The 18,395-nt window shown below is 40.3% G+C and overlaps 1 protein-coding gene across 9 annotated transcripts in view; it reads left to right on the top strand.

Moving 5' to 3' along the window:
- The window catches only part of PPARD (peroxisome proliferator activated receptor delta), a 64,567-nt gene that overhangs the window by 20,801 nt on the left and 25,371 nt on the right, over positions 1-18,395 (top strand). The window contains exon 3 of one of the 9 annotated variants that reach the window (XM_020796260.3): positions 4,671-8,264. The exons of the other annotated variants lie outside the window; for them this stretch is intronic. Coding sequence (XP_020651919.3) covers positions 4,671-7,034 — 2,364 coding nt within the window. The 3' untranslated portion in view covers positions 7,035-8,264. Of the gene's footprint in view, positions 1-4,670; positions 8,265-18,395 lie in introns of those variants that run through there. 9 annotated transcript variants of the gene reach the window in all.

Raw genomic sequence — 18,395 nt, 5'->3', positions numbered from 1 at the left:
AGAATTTTGAATTTCTGGTAAAATTCTCTTTTTACCACAAAGAAGTAGAGATCCACAGAGGAGAATAGTTACAAGTTCCCCAGAGTCCACACCTTTATTAACTGGCATATAATAACTCACTCTGACATTTGTAGAAGAAAGAATTAAAATATTTCTTTACTTACAGTTGCTTGAAATTACAGTCTTGTGTACACTGCTTTCTTTACTGCACACATACTAGGAACCAACCAAGCAGGTCAGTGGCAACAAACAACTGCCACTAACTGATGAAAGAGACAAACAGAACACTCAGCAGAGAGGCAAGGCTCTCTGAATTCAAAAGTTGGAAGGAAGGATTGGTTAGACAATCATCCCAGCTCAGAAAAGTCCCCTCCAGTCACTCAAATAAAAAGTGTGCCACTTACAGACAGCATGTGAGGTTTTAAATAAAATTCCAACATTATTAATGTATTTAGTAGATTAGTACTTGTACATATGTTTGTACAATACACAACATTGCCTCTAATTTTCAGACCTGCTGGGCAGGGCTCTGTCCTTTGCACACACAACTCAACTCCCCCTGCATGGGGTTCCATCACAACTGGAACTAAAAGGGCTGAAAACAATCCCAGTGGGTGTGAGGGGAGCCGTGTGCGGAAGGGGGCAGAGTCATGTAGGCACACACCTTAGAGGGAACCTGGACAATATACATAGTTTTCTGGTTAATTGTGATTTAATTTTGCTTTGTTCGTATGGCATTATTTTGTTCTGTCTTTTAGGTTTAAATACAAAGGGGTTCTGGCAACTGTATTCTGAAATTAAATCTCAGTCTTAATCCTATTTTATTTTATTTTTATTGATTAGCAAAGGCTACTAAGGTTGCAGTCGCATACATACCTGTACTTACCTAGGAATCAATCCTAGTGGCAATATACAGGAATGCACATTATCAACTACGGAATGTTTAGTATTGTTTGAAATACCTTCAGCTATTTATTTTCAGGATTCTACCCTTACATCATCTTGTAACAAGTAGACCAGTGATAGCTTATGTATCCTCTCTTTGTTATCATGCAGTGAGAATGATCAGTGGAGAATGGTGGTTATTTCATACATATTCCAATAAATATTGTATTTTATTCTTGATAGCCACATCAGACTGGGAATTCTTTTCTTTTGAAGCTCATCAATGCTTCAACTTTTTTCCAGAAGTCTTGGGAAATCTTATTTGGGCTGGCTTTTAATCACCATGGAGACAAGGATTTTAGTAAAAAGTTAATTTGATTTTATTATATATAAATTGTTCTCAGGTTCATAACCTTTCATATTGATCACAGGACCTCCCATTATCTTCCTGTTACCTGTGTCGTCCATTTGCCCTTAGTGCTGACCACTACAGAAGATATTGTATTTGGCAGCATGTATGCTATAATGGATTTTGTTATCATGGTGCTGTTATTCAGGTGCAGTGAAATGGCCTGGAATTTTTTAAATACTCATTTCAGACAAGATGTTTGTGTGCTCCTTTTCCAACAGATCTCATAGGCATAGTAATGTATAGACATAATACTGCAGCATTGTTCACAAGCTGTTTTTATCTAACACTCTGAAAATATGTTTATGTACCAGCCAGAAAATTGTTGTTGAGATGAGTGGTAAATGTGGTGGGAAACTGCTGCTATGTAAATATAATTGTCCCTGATACTTGCTGAGCAGTCCCGAGCCATTTGTGCAGGTGGCAAAAAATGATTACGTTTATCAACAAATGTGGGAGAGTGTAGAGTAAAATGCTACAAGTGCAAAGCTGAACCATTGGTGTAGCTAGCTGTTTCTCTGCACCTGGAAGAGTAGACAGAAAGAAGAGAGGAGAATCGTACAACATCTGGCTAAAATTATGTAGGAAACCGAATTCATATGATACAAAAATTCAGATTAGAATTCAGATTGCAAAAGGCTGACCACTTGGACAAAGAAATAAATCTGGGATAAATGGCATACAAGGTAATAGATGATGTTTCACAGTAATAAAAACATTTAATTTGCTGACTATGCTATTAAGGTTTTTATTAGCAATTATTTTAAAAAATAAGGAAAAGATATTGACAGAGCTATTATATAGAGAATAATTATATGTTTGCATTTATATAAGTAATCTGAATATTTATTTTTTATAATTTTATAATCTCACATACTGTCCAGCTCCAGGATGTTTATATAATCTTTCATTTTCTATATTCAAGCTTTTAGCTTTTATAGCTTTTAGCTTGAATTCACCCTGCCTTGATTATATTCTGATGACCCTGTCATTTAAGAGGAAGGAAGGAATGAAAATTTTAAAGACTGTTATAGCAGTCATAATTTTGCAGATATACAGAACTGAAGTTTCCATGCGACAAAGAGTGAAAAGTTTTAAAGTGCCATAATTAAAATAGAATTTGCTTTGCAGTTCTTTCACTGTTAAGTGTCATAGCCAAAAATTTCCATGTTAAATGTCAAACAGAATAATTTTGAAAGCTCTCTATTTTCAGAGATATGGGGCTCTAAAAATATTCCAGTGGGATTTGTATTTTCATGGACTACGTTTGTGTCCAGTTTTGATTAAAACAGCTGATGAAAGAAGAAGACAATTCCAGCTGGGTTATAGCTCCTTGTTTTATTCTATTTCCTGAAGAGCAGAATATGTACACTTGTTGGGGTATAATCTTCAACATACTTCGTTATGACATCGAATACACTTGCTCTAGTTGTTCTGATCCCCCAATGAGCACTATTTTACAGATGGTAGCTAGCTTGGCTCACCCCATTCTTTCCATCATAAGTGGCATATTACTTTCTTTCTGCCTTAAAAAAAACAAAGACACAGAAGCTAGTACTGGGCAAGTACCATCTATAAGAAACCCAAAGGTCTGAAAAAGTACTTTGTTCAGGATCTATATTTAAACTGTTTTAAAATAAGTTTGATTCCACTAACCTTATTTGGCTGCTTCTGTGGAAATCTGACAGGGCTTAGCAAATTAGATGCTCAAATAGTTAGGTTTTGGTGTCTACTAAAGAAGTGGTTTGTGGGGTATGGAGGCAATAGCAGTCAGGGGTCACATTCCCAAAATGATAGTCAATTGATCCAGTAGCAGTTAAAATGATTGAGGGATTGAGGGCAAAGAGAACAACCAAATCTGAAAAATGTTATTGCTTAAAATGCAATAGGATCTAAAATCATCAGTATGTGATACAGTACCACTTTTTGCAGTTCCTTCTAACTCTGCACAAATGATTGTTGGTAGGTCTCTGTTTTGTATCATTGTGCCAGAACACATACTTTTATCAGCCTATTCTTGGTGTAAATTTCGTTAATTGCCTGATCTTTGGGTTTTGTTAGTGCAAGTTCTTTGGAAGCATTAATAAAAAATCTGAATGGAAAAAGTATTGAGATATTTAGAGAGCATCTACAGCCCACAATTAAAAGGCATTCTGAAGCTATTCTCTCTTTTTTTAAAAGTTATTTTTCTCTGTTTAAAAAGAATAGGAGAGACACAGGGAAAATATGTGAGTCTACAAATTTAAGATCCCCCATAAGTTTCTAGATTCCCCAGCTATATACCTAGATCCCCAGCAAACTTCAGTGAATTGTGTATTCTTTGGCCATGGTAAAAGACCAGTATAGAACCACCTTTGTAGTTTTACTTTTTATTAATAATCTCAGCTGACATAGATTACAGGATGTTAGAAGCAGGATTTTATATGTTAAATCTTTCCAAATAATTCCCCCTTTGCCTCTCAGTTTCGTCTTGCATATTTAGAGTTGCTAAGCTGGCAAGGTCTCTAGAGCAGGCTTGTCCAACCTGCGTCCCGAGGGACGCATGCGGCCCAGGTCAGCTTGTAATGCGGCCCAGTGCAATTTTTTTTAAAAAAAGAAATTCCAAAGTTTCAAGTTACACTGCCGGCGCTTGTGGCCGGAATGTGGCCGGGGCATGTCACAACAGTAGAGGGGGAGAGAGGGAAGGAAGGAAGGAGTGGGAGGGGAGGGGACAGGGGGGCTGCGTGACTGCATTGCGCCATCCCTGTCAATAGGTGTACCCCCTCCCGGCCCCATAAAACTGCCGGAGTCGAAGCTGGCAGCCTCTGCTGTCTGAGATCGCAGCTGCCGGTAAGCGCGCTTGGAGTGGGGCTGCGGAGGACGGCTAGGGCTGCCCCCCCCCATGCGGCCCAAACCAAATGTATGTGCAGCCCAAACCAAATTTTCATCTTCTAATGTGGCCCAGGGAAGGTGAAAGGTTGGACACCCCTGCTCTAGAGGCTACCAACCAGGATAATTGATTATTGGGACTGGCTGCCATCCTCTGTTGACACAAAAAAGCTTGAAGTACCTTAAGTTGTTGAACTCCTTGCATCCACAAAAGCAAAAATCTCTAGCATTCTGATGAAGTCAGTACAGTTTTCTTCATTCCACTAGAGAATTAGGAAGCAGGGTACAGTACTTAGAGTTCTCGACTGATGCTACAGAACTTAGAATTCTATATTCTATTCTGTTCTATATGGTGTTGTAGTAAGAGTGAATTCAATAACTTGCAGTTACTGATTTCCAAAGTCTCACATAGAGTGGAAGCAATGGCAGAAAATTGGTCCTCTGATATAAAGTTCAAAGGAGCAACTGGATTTTGGAGACTGTTTTTCTGTTGTTTTTCCCCTCTCAGATGTGTTCCAAGATGTTGGCTCTGCTATTGTTCATCTGGAATGGATGGGTGATTGTTTCTGCTACACACAAGGAGTCTGTCATCCCTATCAAGTTGTGGGCCTGTTCACCAAAAGCAGGAGTTGAAGCAAAGTTGCTGTGCCACATGCATGGATTGTATGCCAACAGATCCAACTCTGGAGTGTTCCAGAGTCAGTACATGTTTCATGCTGCCTCAGATTCTTCCAGCTGCCACTGGAGAGATTTAGCCAATTGTACCCTCAAGGCCAGTGGTGAAGTTGGACGTTTTTGTTATGGCATGCAGGCAGACAGTTCAAGTTTTCAAATTCCTGTTTCTTGCCGACCTTTGCATACAAATGTGGACTCTCATTCAGACAGAAGCATCACCCACAATGGTTTATGTAATGTTGCCCTTATTTCTGCTGCTTTATGGAAACCTGGTGCACCACTGCACCTAAGAGCCATCGTTGGGACCCAGAATGTGAAGGTTCCTGAAGATCAGTTGCAGTTGTCTTTAATTTCACCATCTGGAAATAACATCACCCGCCTAATTGTTGACTGGAAATTGCAAGAGTGGGAGTTAAAAGGAACTGACTTATTTAGACAGGGCCCTCCTGATTGGGTGATACCAATAGAGGGAACACACTGTGACCAGAAAACATCTTCTATTAGGTTTAAATTCTATGGACATATAGCTATCACAGAAGAAATAAGTGAACAAGGCTTGTACCGGGTAGAACTGTACTCTCAAAACAAAACAATACTTACTTTTAACCCACTGATCACAGACCTTCTCACCCTCTACCAGATGAGAAATCCCATTGTTGGGTCCCATGTGTTGAAACTGGATCAGGTTGAGCAAATAATCATGAATCCTCAGACTTCCCTTAAGGAGGTGCAGATTCACTTTCAGGGCTTGAATGTGTCACAAAGAATACCTGAATGTGCTCCATTTCTTGAAGTCAGTCACAGAGGTTGGATGGAATGGGTTAAAATGTGGGAAGGAACACATCATGGAGAAAGGGTTAAAAGAGAATTAAAAGATTGGCTGGGAGCCCTAGGTGCTGGGGTTTCAGTAATAGATGCTGCTAACATAGAAGTGTTAGCTAATAAACTTTCATATTCCACCAAACAGATAGGGAAATTGACTGCCCCATTAACCAAATCTCTGTTACAGCTCACAGAACAACCACGAGCTATTAGTAAAGTGCTTCCAGTCTGGGAGGCGATTATAGAAAATGACAGCACTTTGATAGTCTCTGGAATCCAATCCCTCCAAAATAATGTTTCTTTGGCTTTAGCGTGTGAACAGGCCCAAGCAGTTACACAAAATATAGTCATGGCAATGATTCGAGAAGCTAAGGCAGGAAAAATTCCCATGGAGGTAAACAATTTAATTCGGCCAGAACTCACTCCTGGTGAAATAGCTTTAGAGGCTTGGTGGAGGTTGCTAAATGCATCTTATGATTCCTGTCAGAACATGCTGCGACTATTCATAATAACTGTTGAAGCCACCCAAATTATTTCAATCTACCCTGTTGTCCCCCTGGGATTCCAAATTGAAAAGGATTTGGTCATGTATTCCAGAGACTCCAATAGATGGGCACATTTGACAGATGGTGCCTGGCAAACAGTTAACATTCAGGGTTGTGTAAAAAGGGAAAACTTGGGTTTTGTATGTGATGATAACAGTTTGGAAGAGCACCATGAATGTTTTTCTCCCCAGCTTGTAAATAATTCTCATTGCTCTTTTGATGTCATTCAAGAAGATACTTCTACTGTTGTATATACAGGGAAGGGATGCATTTGTGTAAGAACGCCATGTGAGTTTGTAATTATTAATGGTCTAGTAATTCAACCTATGCTGCCTTATATTAATCGTTGCTTTTGCAATATTAGTGTGATTGTAGGATGTGATTTTCAATTTCGTGTGCCTGTTTGGACTGTGCAACATATGAAGACTTATCCCTCTTTGTATAGAGAAATCTCTCCTATTTCTCTTGGCCTTGGCCTTCCTACTCTGAAAAATCTGCTTTCTCACCCATCCCTCAAGCAGGAGTTGTTGAAACTTAAAGACATGGGTGAAAATGCGGCCTTGGAGATTCAGCACAGTAATCAAGAGATTGCTAAAATTGTGGCTACTGTTAAATCAGCTGGAAACCATGCCTGGTGGGAGGTGCTTCTTGGATGGTCACCAAGCTCAAATGGTGTTCTGAATATTGCCCTCCATCCCATTGTGGTGATTTTAATCTTTCAGGTGGTATTGGTGATTGGCTTGTTGTTATTGGTTGGATGGATGAAACGGCAAAAACACAAACTTTGTGATCTAGAGGACCAGATACGTGCCACCAGAGAAAGGTTGTGATGAGGATATTTGCCAGAGGAAGTGTCCAACTACTGGAGAACTTCCCATACCAGCTCCATCTTATGTGTCCACTTATGTGTAGCATCTGTACTGCCAGGACTGGCTGTTACCCTCTATTGGCATGAAAAAGGGACCATGATAACCTGCAAAGCCCTCATGTATTTTTATATCTGGATTGCACAAAAAATCCCAGATCCTTTATACACCAAGGCAATCAGGACAATACCTGTATCCTGTTGCTCATTAATTGAAAACACCAGTTCCCTACTTTCTTTTGGGACATTACAGCTGGTATCACATAAATCCATCTATCATGTAATGTTCTTCTTTTCATAAACTACGGTAGTTCACTCTTTTTGTTTTCCTGGAAAAACTTTTCTAGTGAGCTTCTTGTGAGTGAATAACTAGTTTTCATGTGGGCTGCCTTTATCTCCTGTTTCTTGCTGAATGCCTTAATTTGTATGTTATCTGTGTATATTTTTGTCAGATAGATTCCTTGTTGTGGCCTAGGAATGCAAATGCTACTGAATCCTAATTTTCTTATCCTAGTAGATACTCTACCACTGCCTGGAAGCTTGAGAGCACTCATTTCTCACTCTGCCACTGAGCTTCCCTCATGCCCTTGTCCTCTGCATCTCACAGGCTTAAGGAGAAGCAAACTCTATTGCTCTTTTGCCTGCTATCCCATCTCCAATCCTTGCTACTTTTCTCTTTCTTAGATACCATGACACAGGCTTGTACTCACTCACTGAAGCTTCCCCTACTTTTCCTCCCTTCTTTCTGAAATAATCTTCAGTAATGTGATTATAATTTTCTTAATTCTCTGATAAGGTGCCAAAGCCTTAGCTGTATTTACCTCCTGAGAACTTACAGAATAATTTAATTATCCATATTAAATATTCCCAAATCACCCGCATATTCATCCTGTTAATTGAAATCTTACAGTTTCTGGGCCAGTTCTACTGGACAGACTGCAGCTTGTCCTCTGTTAACCATAGATCTAAAGCAGTGGTTCTTAACCTTGGGTTACTCAGGTGTTTTTGAACTGCAACTCCCAGAAACCCCAGCCAGCACAGCTGGTGGTGAAGGCTTCTGGGAGTTGCAGTCCAAAAACACCTGAGTAACCCAAGGTTAAGAACCACTGATCTAAAGGACACAGAAATAAGAGGTTCCCTTAGCTCCCGACTAATTTTCTTTAGTTATCTGTGGCTTATTTTGTGGGCCAGTAAATAACTTTCAGATATTTGCAGGTACATGTATCACAAGTAAGCGCAATGAATCTCATTATCATTTTCACAATCTTTTTGTTTTCTACATCTTTTACTATATTTTTTTATATTCCCATGGAAATCTTCATTAATAGTCCTGGAGATGATTGGACAGAAATTAAATGAGAACTACTAGATGTAATAACGCAACATGCATATATAAGGTTTAGGGTGCAATCCTAACTAGCCAAATTGGTGAAGGCTGACTAAGCTGACACTAGGTCAAATTAGGCTGCTCTGAATTCAGATTCAGTTTAGGAATTTTGGAAATTACTTTGAGCTATCCTGACCCTGGTCTAGTTTTGTGCTGCCATAGTGGCAGAGAGTTTGGGCTGAGAGGAGCTTGGATCCGGCATTATTCAGCTGCTCCCCTATTTCCTCCCTTGTTGGCCTTTTTACTGGCTAATCTCAGCCAGCAAAGCCTGTTATGCTGACAGATCTGAGATCAACTGATACAAGGAGAATTGTGCCTTCACAAGGGGCTTCTATTTTAAACCCATTACAGCCAGCATTTCTTTGAGTTTAGATTGCCTTGCAGTGCAGTGGTTAAACTGCTGTACTGCAGCCAAAAGTATGCTCACGACCTGGGGTTCTGAGGTAGAATATTGACTCAGCCTTCTATCCTTCCGAGGTTGGTAAAATGAGTACCCAGGTGGGGGGGGGGGGCAGAAATGTGTAGCCTGCATGATTGACTTGTAAACTGCCCAAATAGTGCTTTATGCGGTATATAAGCAGCACACTTTTTGCATTGTGTATTGGCTACCAGACTAATATAGCTTTATTTCAGAGAATGATGGGGGCTCTATGATTACATATATCTTTTTCAACTGTGCCAATCAATTTTGTTGCTAATTGGTTTTTATATCATGGCTGAGAAGGCCTATTTTCTTCCATATGTGGTTGGACTACAGTGCCCATTATCCATGACCACTGCTCATGCTAGCTGGGGCTGATCAGTAGAAGCCTAAGAACATCTGGAGGGTCATAGTTCGCCATCCCTATAATGTAAGATGCTTTAGATATTCTCTATACAGTATGTCTGTTTGTTTTTACTGTTTTTATCTAAGTTTATTGGCTGCCTTGGAGTTTAGTTGAAAAACAGATTACAAACATTTGGTTAGAATACAGAGCTTGATGGTGAATTTATAAAAGCACCAAACAGAAACTGGTACATATTACCTTCTAGGATGCCAAAAATTACTGTACTCCAGTTGTTAAATATTTCAGGTATATCATGCAGGCAAAATGTCTGATCATATATAGCATAGAAGTAGGAGTATTAGGTGGCAATACATGCATTTTAATATTTCTGTGGAAAACAGTAGTCTCTCTATAAATAGACCATTATTTATCTGCTCCCTGAAGGAATACATACTACAGGGTGGATCTTGACTGTCTAAGCCCAAATAATAGCATAAGAGAAGACATGTCATCTGTAATATTTGGAAAGTTGACAGCTGTGTCCTTTTAAACATTAACTATATATTAGTTTCAGGTAATTTAGTTTATATTTTAACTTGTGTGGGCACACAATTCTCCTCACTTCAGTAATCCAGTGACACTTTGTTTAAGAAATTACCTCTCATTGGTCCTGCAAAATTGGATTTGCCGTGTTACATAAACTGTCTTTAGAGCCTAATTAGAACCTGTTGTAGTGGGTGCAGTGCTGAACTACATGTGATAGAGAAGGTTTATTCATAGGGAATTGAGATTCCATAACACAGGGACTTGCCTGTTGCCTTGAGATGTAGTTTTATGGTCTAATGTCCTTGGGAGGCTTTCCAGACATTCTGGCTGTCTCCTGCATTATCATGCACTTAGCAGCTCCTCCTGTTTTACAGCCTGTTCAGCCAATAGATGATGAGTTCTCTGCCGCTAAGATATGCCTTTCCATCTGAGATGGTCTAGGACAGTACCTAAAGAATACGGTGTAATACAAACATCTGAACAGATTGCATTGGGAAAAATACAAAAATAGGAGTACTTTTCCTGCAAAATGAAAACTAATTTAATGCATATATCAGCAATACACACGTATATTCTCTGGTAATATTTCTTTCATAGAGTCAGTTCTAGAGATAGGCTGCTGTGCCATATATCTTTGTACATAAAGTAGGTACAACATGCTAAAATACTGTTTTGTGTCTGTACTTTTAAGTCAGTTTGAGGAAATAGAAATGTTTGATCTGCTCAAATGTTGTATTTTATTCTGGAATCTCTGAAAATAACTTGGGTTTCTAGACCTTTAATGCATAGAGGTTGTATGTGTATTGCTTCCATATCCTTTTCTCACCTGCCTTTGTAGTTGTAGAAAGCAATCCGAATACAAATGATTTTTCAAAATAAAAGAATGATGCATCATACTTCAGTGTTATGGCTAAGTGAACAAATTATGATAAGTCCACAACTGAAATATCACCTGCACTGTAGGAAATCTTTTCTGTCATGCTCTATCCCACCATCCACAATATATAGATACAAGGCTGTTGAATAGAGTTTTGAGATAATGTACATATGAGTCCTGAGATGACATACATGGGATGCTTTGAATGCTTCATATGCACTATATATATGGAATATATTATATTAAAAATGTTCTGTTAATTGGAACAAGTGCTCTAACAAAAATTTACAGATCTTTAGAAAGAAGTGGAAATCACATCCAGATTACGTTAGAGCAGATCCTTGAATTAGACGTATTGACTTGGTAGGCTGCCTTATTAAAAATGTGGTACTAAACGTATTGACAGAAGATACAGTATCCATGGATTAAAGAGCTAAAGGAAGTAAGAAGAATGATAAGTTTTTATCCCAAGAAGTGCATGCAGCATGTGAGAAACGTTTATGTGCTAATTTTGAACAATAAGAAAAATTCCAGGATATAAATTCATTCTAGATGCTCAGATAATTGAATGAAATTGTAAAACCAAAATTTAATAATAAGTTGTATCGCAGTTAATTGTATAAAACACATGATGCATCATGTATCAATTGAAGAGCACTCCTACCACCTACTATTGTATCAGAAAACAAAACAGATCATAAGAATGAAATAGGAAACCAAGATCTGTATAGAATATTCTATTGAGAAGGCATGCCTTTCTATTCCACTTTATAGCAATGTAAGGCACTGTCCTACAGATTTAACTGTGCTTCAGAATATACTGGTAGCAATGAGTTTCATTGATTTTGTTGGGGTGTGTAATGGTAGATAGGCATACGATGGAGCAACTGCACTGAAGCCAAACAAAATTAGATCAGGTCAATATCTAAACATAATTCCCCTTGGGATTCCTCTGTACAGTGTCTTGAATTCTGTTGAGTAAAGACAGAATGTATATGCAATCAGTGTATTAAAAATATTTATAAAATTTAATATCTTGAGCTTGGTAATGAATATGCTGTAGCATTACACACAGGAAAATAAGGAAGTCCTTTAGTACTGGTACCCTTGGGTTTCTCAAACCAAGAGGTCAATACTGGAGCTCCTCTGCCCAGTATAACTTATTGAAGCCTCTTCTCTACTTGCTTTGGGTTTTGTTTATGTAACCTTCAGTAACATGTCCTGCAGTGGATACTGAAGCTGTATGAATTAATAAATTGACAATAGCAGTTACCCTTTAACAGACTGTAGTCCAAGATGAATAGTCTGTTCAGGGAAGAGAACTGTCCTCCCACAGAAGAAAGTGATGGTGGTAGAAGGACAGACTAGTACACCCACCAATTCATTTATTATCTGCATTCTAATATTCACACTCACATTTTTCTTTCTTTTCTCTCACACTTGTGCATAGATATACACTTCTCTTCCTCTGAGTACACAGGAGTTGGGAAGAGCTGAATGCCCCCCACTGTATTCTGAGATGTCAGCATGCCCTCCCCCTTTCCTAATGCCATTCAGCTGTAGGAGATGTGTAATTTAAATGAAAGGATGATGTGCAGGACAACTGTCCCTATGCATGTCTTTTCCATTTAAATTGCCCTCCCATTAGCCTGCTGGCTGGTGATCTTTCAGGGATACAGTTGTGTTGGGGAGAGCAGTGCAAAAGACCAATTTTCCTTTCTTTCCCCAACAGAGTTGCACTCCCACTACACTGATTGCATACCAAATACTTGCATAAAGGGTGTGAATTTAATGACAAAGAAGGGAGTTCTGTTGCAGGGATAGCAGCAGTTGGAAATAAAGGGACATGATTGTGCCCCACTATGTGTAGTGCAAGAGGGACCAGGAAAAAACGGGCTGCCACTAGTGGATAAGGACAGCGAGAGCACATGGGAAAGTGCAGAGAAGCTAATGGGAGAGGCAAAGAGATAATGAAAGACTTGTTTAGCATTTCATATGAGAGATGGCTCTCTGGAGAACATAAGATCCCCGCTGGATCAGGCCAAGAGCCCATCGAATCCAGCTTCCTTTATCTCACAGTGGCCCCACCAGATGCCTCTAGGAGCACATGAGACAACTAGATACCTGCCTCCCCTGCATCTGGCATTTTTAGGTACCATCCTTTTAAGCCTGAAGATTATATAACCCCATCATGGCTTGTAACCTGCGATGGACTTTTCCTCAAGGAATTTGTATAATCCCCTTTTAAAGGCATCTAGGCCAGATGCTATCACCACATCCTGTGGCAAGGAATTCCACAGATTAACAACATGCTGGGTAAAGAAATATTTTCTTTTGACTTTTCTCAGTCTCCCAACAGTCATTTTGAGTGGATGTTCTAGTATTGCACGAGAAGGAAAATAGCTTCCCTCTATCCACTTTATCCATTCCCTGCATAATTTTAAAAATCTCAGTCATGTCCCCCTTCAGGTGCCTTTTCTCTAGACAAAGAGCCCCAAACGCTGTAGCCTTTCGTCATAAGGGAAGTGCCCCAGCCCAATCATCATTTTAGTTGCTTTCTTCTGCACCTTTTCCAGTTCCACTATGTCTTTTTTGAGGTGTGGAGACCACAACTGTATGGAGTACTCCAGGTGCGGCCTTACCATTGTTTAGTACAATGATATTATAATGTTGGCTGTTTTCTTTTCAATCCCCCTTTTAATACCTAGCATGGAATTGGCCTTCTTCATTGCCACTGCACACTGGGTTGACACTTTCATCAAGCTGTCCACCAGCACACCAAGATCTCTTTCCTGATCTGTCACGGACAGCTCAGAACCCATTTGCTGATAAAGTTTTGATTTTTTGCCCCCAAAAGTGTACCACCTCCTGAAACCGAAATAAGGAAGACTCTAATATATTACTGTGTAAATAAAATATGCCTGTTTGGATGTTGATTAAAATTGCACACTTGCATAAAAGTTTTATGTAGGAATCTAGAGGCCTAACTACAGCACAATTTTTAGTATGCTGTATCTGGATTCCCAGTGTGATGTAGTGCAGTGGTCCCCAACCTTTTCGGAACTGCAGACTGGTTGGGGGGCAGGGTCCGTGCGTGTGGGGGCCAGGGGCAATACCACGCTTGCGAGTGAGCGTGGCACAGTCACGGGAGGGTGTGGTGCACGCACGTGTGGTGAGCGGGGCATGCTCGTGGATTGGTGCGATGGGCATGGCTTGCTCACAGAGGGGCACGCATACAAGCGAGCGCACCACGCCCGTCCACAAACGCGCCTGCTCACCCATGCATGTATGCATGCAAATGCTCCACTCCCACCATACATGTGTGCAGTGTGGACAGAAGATCTGTCTCCACATCTTGGTCCTGCAAAGCCCACGGACTGGTACCAGGCTGCAGACCAGGGTTTGGGGACCCCTGGTGTAGTGTATAGAGTGATGGACTAGGATTCTGAAGTCCGAGGTTTGTTTTCTACTTAGCCATGGAAGCTCACTAGTGTGTGGAGCTGGTAAAACCACAGCTTAAATAGCCTTTTATGGTCACTAGAAGTTGCTTCCAATTTGACAGCACAGCACAGACACACATCTGCCAGCTGGCTTGATAGCTCAGAGTGCCTTCTAGAGAAGTGGTTCTTAACCTTGGGTTACTCAGGTGTTTTTGGACTGCAACTCCTAGAAGCCTTCACCACCAGCTGTGCTGGCTGGGGTTTCTGGGAGCTGTAGTTCAAAAACACCTGAGTAACCCAAGGTTAAGAACCACTGTTCTAGAGCATCCCCAGAAGAAAGTAATACCAAACCAATTCTGAGTACAGTGGTGCCTTGAACCTAATTGGTTCCAGAACTCTGGTTGTAACTCGAAATGGTCGTAAGTTGAAGCACCATTTCCATAGGAATGCATTGAAACGTGATTAATCCATTCCGGCTGAAGGGGGGGGGGAAGAAAAGAAAAGCAAACAGATACTGCAAGACTCTTCAGAAATGCAAAAAAGCAAAGCAAAAAGCAAACAAACGCCGCAAGACCCTTCAGAAATGCAAAAAAGCGAAGCAAAAAGCAAACAAACCCTGCAAAACTCATCAGAAATGCAAAAAAGCAAAGCAAAAAGCAAACAAACCCTGCAAAACCCATCAGAAATGTGAAAAACATCCCAAAATGAACAAAGATTGCATCACAGCACAGAAACATAGCCCCCCCAGGCCAAAATCACACTGCAAAACCCACCCAGAACAGTTTTTTAAAAGCAGAAAGCATCACTTTACCTTACCAGGCAGTCCAAAGCCTCCTCCAGTTGCACACTCTCTAACTGCTGGGGCGAAAGAGCTACAAAGAAGCAGCCTCTTCGCCACCAACGGTTAGCAATTTGAATTCCCCGCCTTTTTTCCTTGCCCTTTTTTGATTGTAACTTGAAGCAAACTGAGTTGGTCATAACTCAAAATGGTTGTATATCAGGATGTTCATAAGTCGAGGCACCACTGTATTTTGTTTCTAAAAGAAACCCTAGATAAATCATCATTAGCTTGACAGCACTATGTAGTCTTTGGCAAGCTGTGCACAGTCTCCCAGGAGAAGAGAATGCTAAACCTGAGTACTGTTTACCTAGAAAACCCTGAGCGTGACACGCCCACCCATGAGCGCGACACGCCGACCTGCAAGTGCAACATGTCCACTGTGCATGCAGGGTGCCAGAGATCCGTGTCCACAGCCCAGTTCAAGGAAGCCCACGGACCAGCACCGTGGTAAGGCAGGGGACCCCTGCCTTACAGGACTGTTCCTGTACAGGGTTGCAGTCACAAAGTACCTTTTCCATAGTACCTCTCCCCCCTCTCCTCACCATTTCTATTTTTTTTCTGTATCAGCAAAAAGCTGACATTATTACACACATTTTTCCTCATTAGACTTGGTCTTAATTTGGGGAGGTAGAATCTTAGGAGAGAGAGAGAGAGGCATGCAATCCTCAGGTTTCCCTCAAATATGGTCATACCTCTCTCTTGTTTCGTTGTAGACCAATTTTGGCTGCAACTCTGTTGTCAGTTGTTACACAAACCTGTTACTAGAAGGTTCTTTAAATCCCTGATCAGAAAATCAGTTGCACTTATTTTAGAAAAGCACTTATCTTCATTTGGTCATCAATAGCCTCCTTCCCCTGCACCTTAAGTTTTGGAGATTCTTGGCTTCTTTTCTCTTTCTTTGCTGAACTTTCTTTCCAAGAAGCTTATTCTCAGAAGCAAATGTGGACCTATTAGTGCAGGAGAGGCAGGAGGAAGTATGTCAGGACATGAGTGCTGCAATCTGATGCCTGGAAAACAGTCAGTTTAGAATTAGCAGCAGACAGTGTATAGTGTGGAGGGGGCCAGGGTTGTGCACAACAGGAATAGATAACCTGTGGCTTCCAGATGTTGTTGGATTCTAGTTCTGAAAGTTGTCAGTTCTTAAATGATCAGCCATACTGACTAGGATTCTTGGAAGCTGGGAATCCAGCACTGGAGTATGTGGTACAAAAGCTTACATTTCATAATTTCACGTTCTTTGCTTATCTAGAAATGGGGAGAGAGAGGAAGGGGGATGTAAGAATTTGTGCCAGATGCTCACTGTCACTTCCTAGATCTCATCTTGTTATTAAAGATCATATACCGTGCTCATTCAGTACAACAGCTGAGCATGCACAACAAATGCTGAATTAGATTCATGTAATAGATAATAGTGATCAGAAGATAACTCAAAACAACATATGTAAGAGTTCCTTAGCTTGGCTTCGTACAGATGTTGAAATCAGACAAAACACACCAGGGAAAAAATTCATTTAACATGAGCACATCTGCAGTTTATTTTTATTTACTTCTCACTATTGGCACAGGTGGACAGGCCTCCTCTGTTCTTTCAACACTGTTTCTCACTGGTTCAGTTTCCTATCTCCAAAGACATGGAGCAGAGGAAAGGCAGGCAGGAGGCTAAGATTCTGGACAGAATGAAGAGAAGGATGTTTTAACAAGTAGTGCTTTTACATTAAATTTTATTCTCTAATCATGATGTTGGTGTGAGCGCAGTCTGCTGGAAATCTAAATGAGTGTCCCCATAGCATTTTAGCTATTGCTTTTAGTGTGTTACCTGACAGTAGCAGAAAACTTCCTTTCCCCACTCATTTTATTGTCAATTGAAAAACCTGTTTCATGTTTTGTCCTTGGAGCCAGTCAGGAAACTGCCTTATGGCACAATGTTCCTTTGTGTTTGTGCTGCTCTCTGCTTCCTTCACTTTGTTTTGATTACTTACTACTGTTAACAGCTGGTTTTCTACTTGCTGTGCTTGCTTTACTTAGGGTAAAAGCTGGTCTTTCTTTCATCCACTAAAATGGGTGAGGCTTTTAAGCAAATACTAATTTCACAGGAAACTTCCCTCCACCACCATCATAGGAATGTAGAGGTGTTGCAAGAAAAAGATTTATATGAATGTGAATTTTTCACTGGTCTCAATAAAGTATTTGATTTGTTACAATACAATGACAACTATACCAAGAATGTGCACCCTGACCTGAGATATCTAAAGATAATATTCAATCACACTTCTGATTAATGTTTTCCTTCTGATTTTTATATGATATACTGCTAACTACAGCTAAATGTCAGGGTAGTATATTCTATAGCGGAGGGGTCCTCAACCCCCGTCCGCGGCCCGTTGCTGGTCTGTGGGCTTCCTTGAACTGGGCCACGGACATGGATCTCCGTGCCACCCCCACACATGCAGGGAGCGTGTTGTGCCTGCAGAGGGGTATGTCATGCTCATGGGTAGGGGTGTCGCGCCTAAAAGTGTGGCACGCCCACCCGAGAGCGCGGGGGTGCCCTCCCCGCGCACAGAGCCCACACACCCCCAACCGGTCCGTGGTCTGAAAAAGGTTCAAGCAGAAAGTGTGAATGGGTTCTCAGTTATGACACACTAAAGGGAAGTTCTTTTCCCTTATTCAAAATCACACTATAGTGTTTTTCTTCCTTTCACACCACTTCACTAAAATGAAAATGATGGTGATTTGAGCTTGAGTTGATACTTGGGGACATAATCTCATCTCTGAACTCTAAAGCTACAGCTCTGAGAAATGAGAGAACTAAAACTATATGTCCATGTGTATACATGTTTATGTAGAATTACTAGAATACTTTGAGTTCTGTTCAAAGTTCCCAAATATTATTCTCATTCAGGCTTTTTGGAATCACTGGGTTGTTTGCTGCTACCATTTAGCAGTTTCCTTAGTTGATAATGTTCTAGAATTTTTCCATTAACTATTTGCTATTTATAATTATGAATTTTTGGAAAAATGTAATACCATGATGCAACCAAATAAAAATAATTGAACGTTCACATGTCAAAAGCAATAGTATTCCATTTTTTCCAAGTCTTACAAGGCATCCAAACAGAAAGTTTTACCTATATCTGTTTGCTTTCTTTTACCAGTCTCAGTGTTAGATTTCAAAATCTCTTTGGGTTCAGGTGCCCATCTGCAAGTAACTCTGAAGTGGCTACATGGAAATGATAGGCAACGCCCAGCCTTAAAGCCAAAGGCTACTGCCAAAAGAGCCTGTGTTTATCCATCAATGGTGTACCTCATTTTTGTTTCTCTCTTTTACCCTAATTCCTTACACAAGAAATATCCTCTGATTTCACATAAATACAGAAGCACTAGGGGAGGGAAGAAGGAAGAAATGGAAATTTGTTCATTCATTCATTCATTCATTCATTCATTCATTCATTCATTCATTCATTCATTCAT

This window comes from Pogona vitticeps, chromosome 4 (genome assembly GCF_051106095.1).
Source record: "Pogona vitticeps strain Pit_001003342236 chromosome 4, PviZW2.1, whole genome shotgun sequence".
NCBI classification, from domain to species: domain Eukaryota; kingdom Metazoa; phylum Chordata; class Lepidosauria; order Squamata; family Agamidae; genus Pogona; species Pogona vitticeps.
Note: the sequence above shows the minus strand (reverse complement) of the source record. Positions and strands in the feature narration are given on the sequence as shown.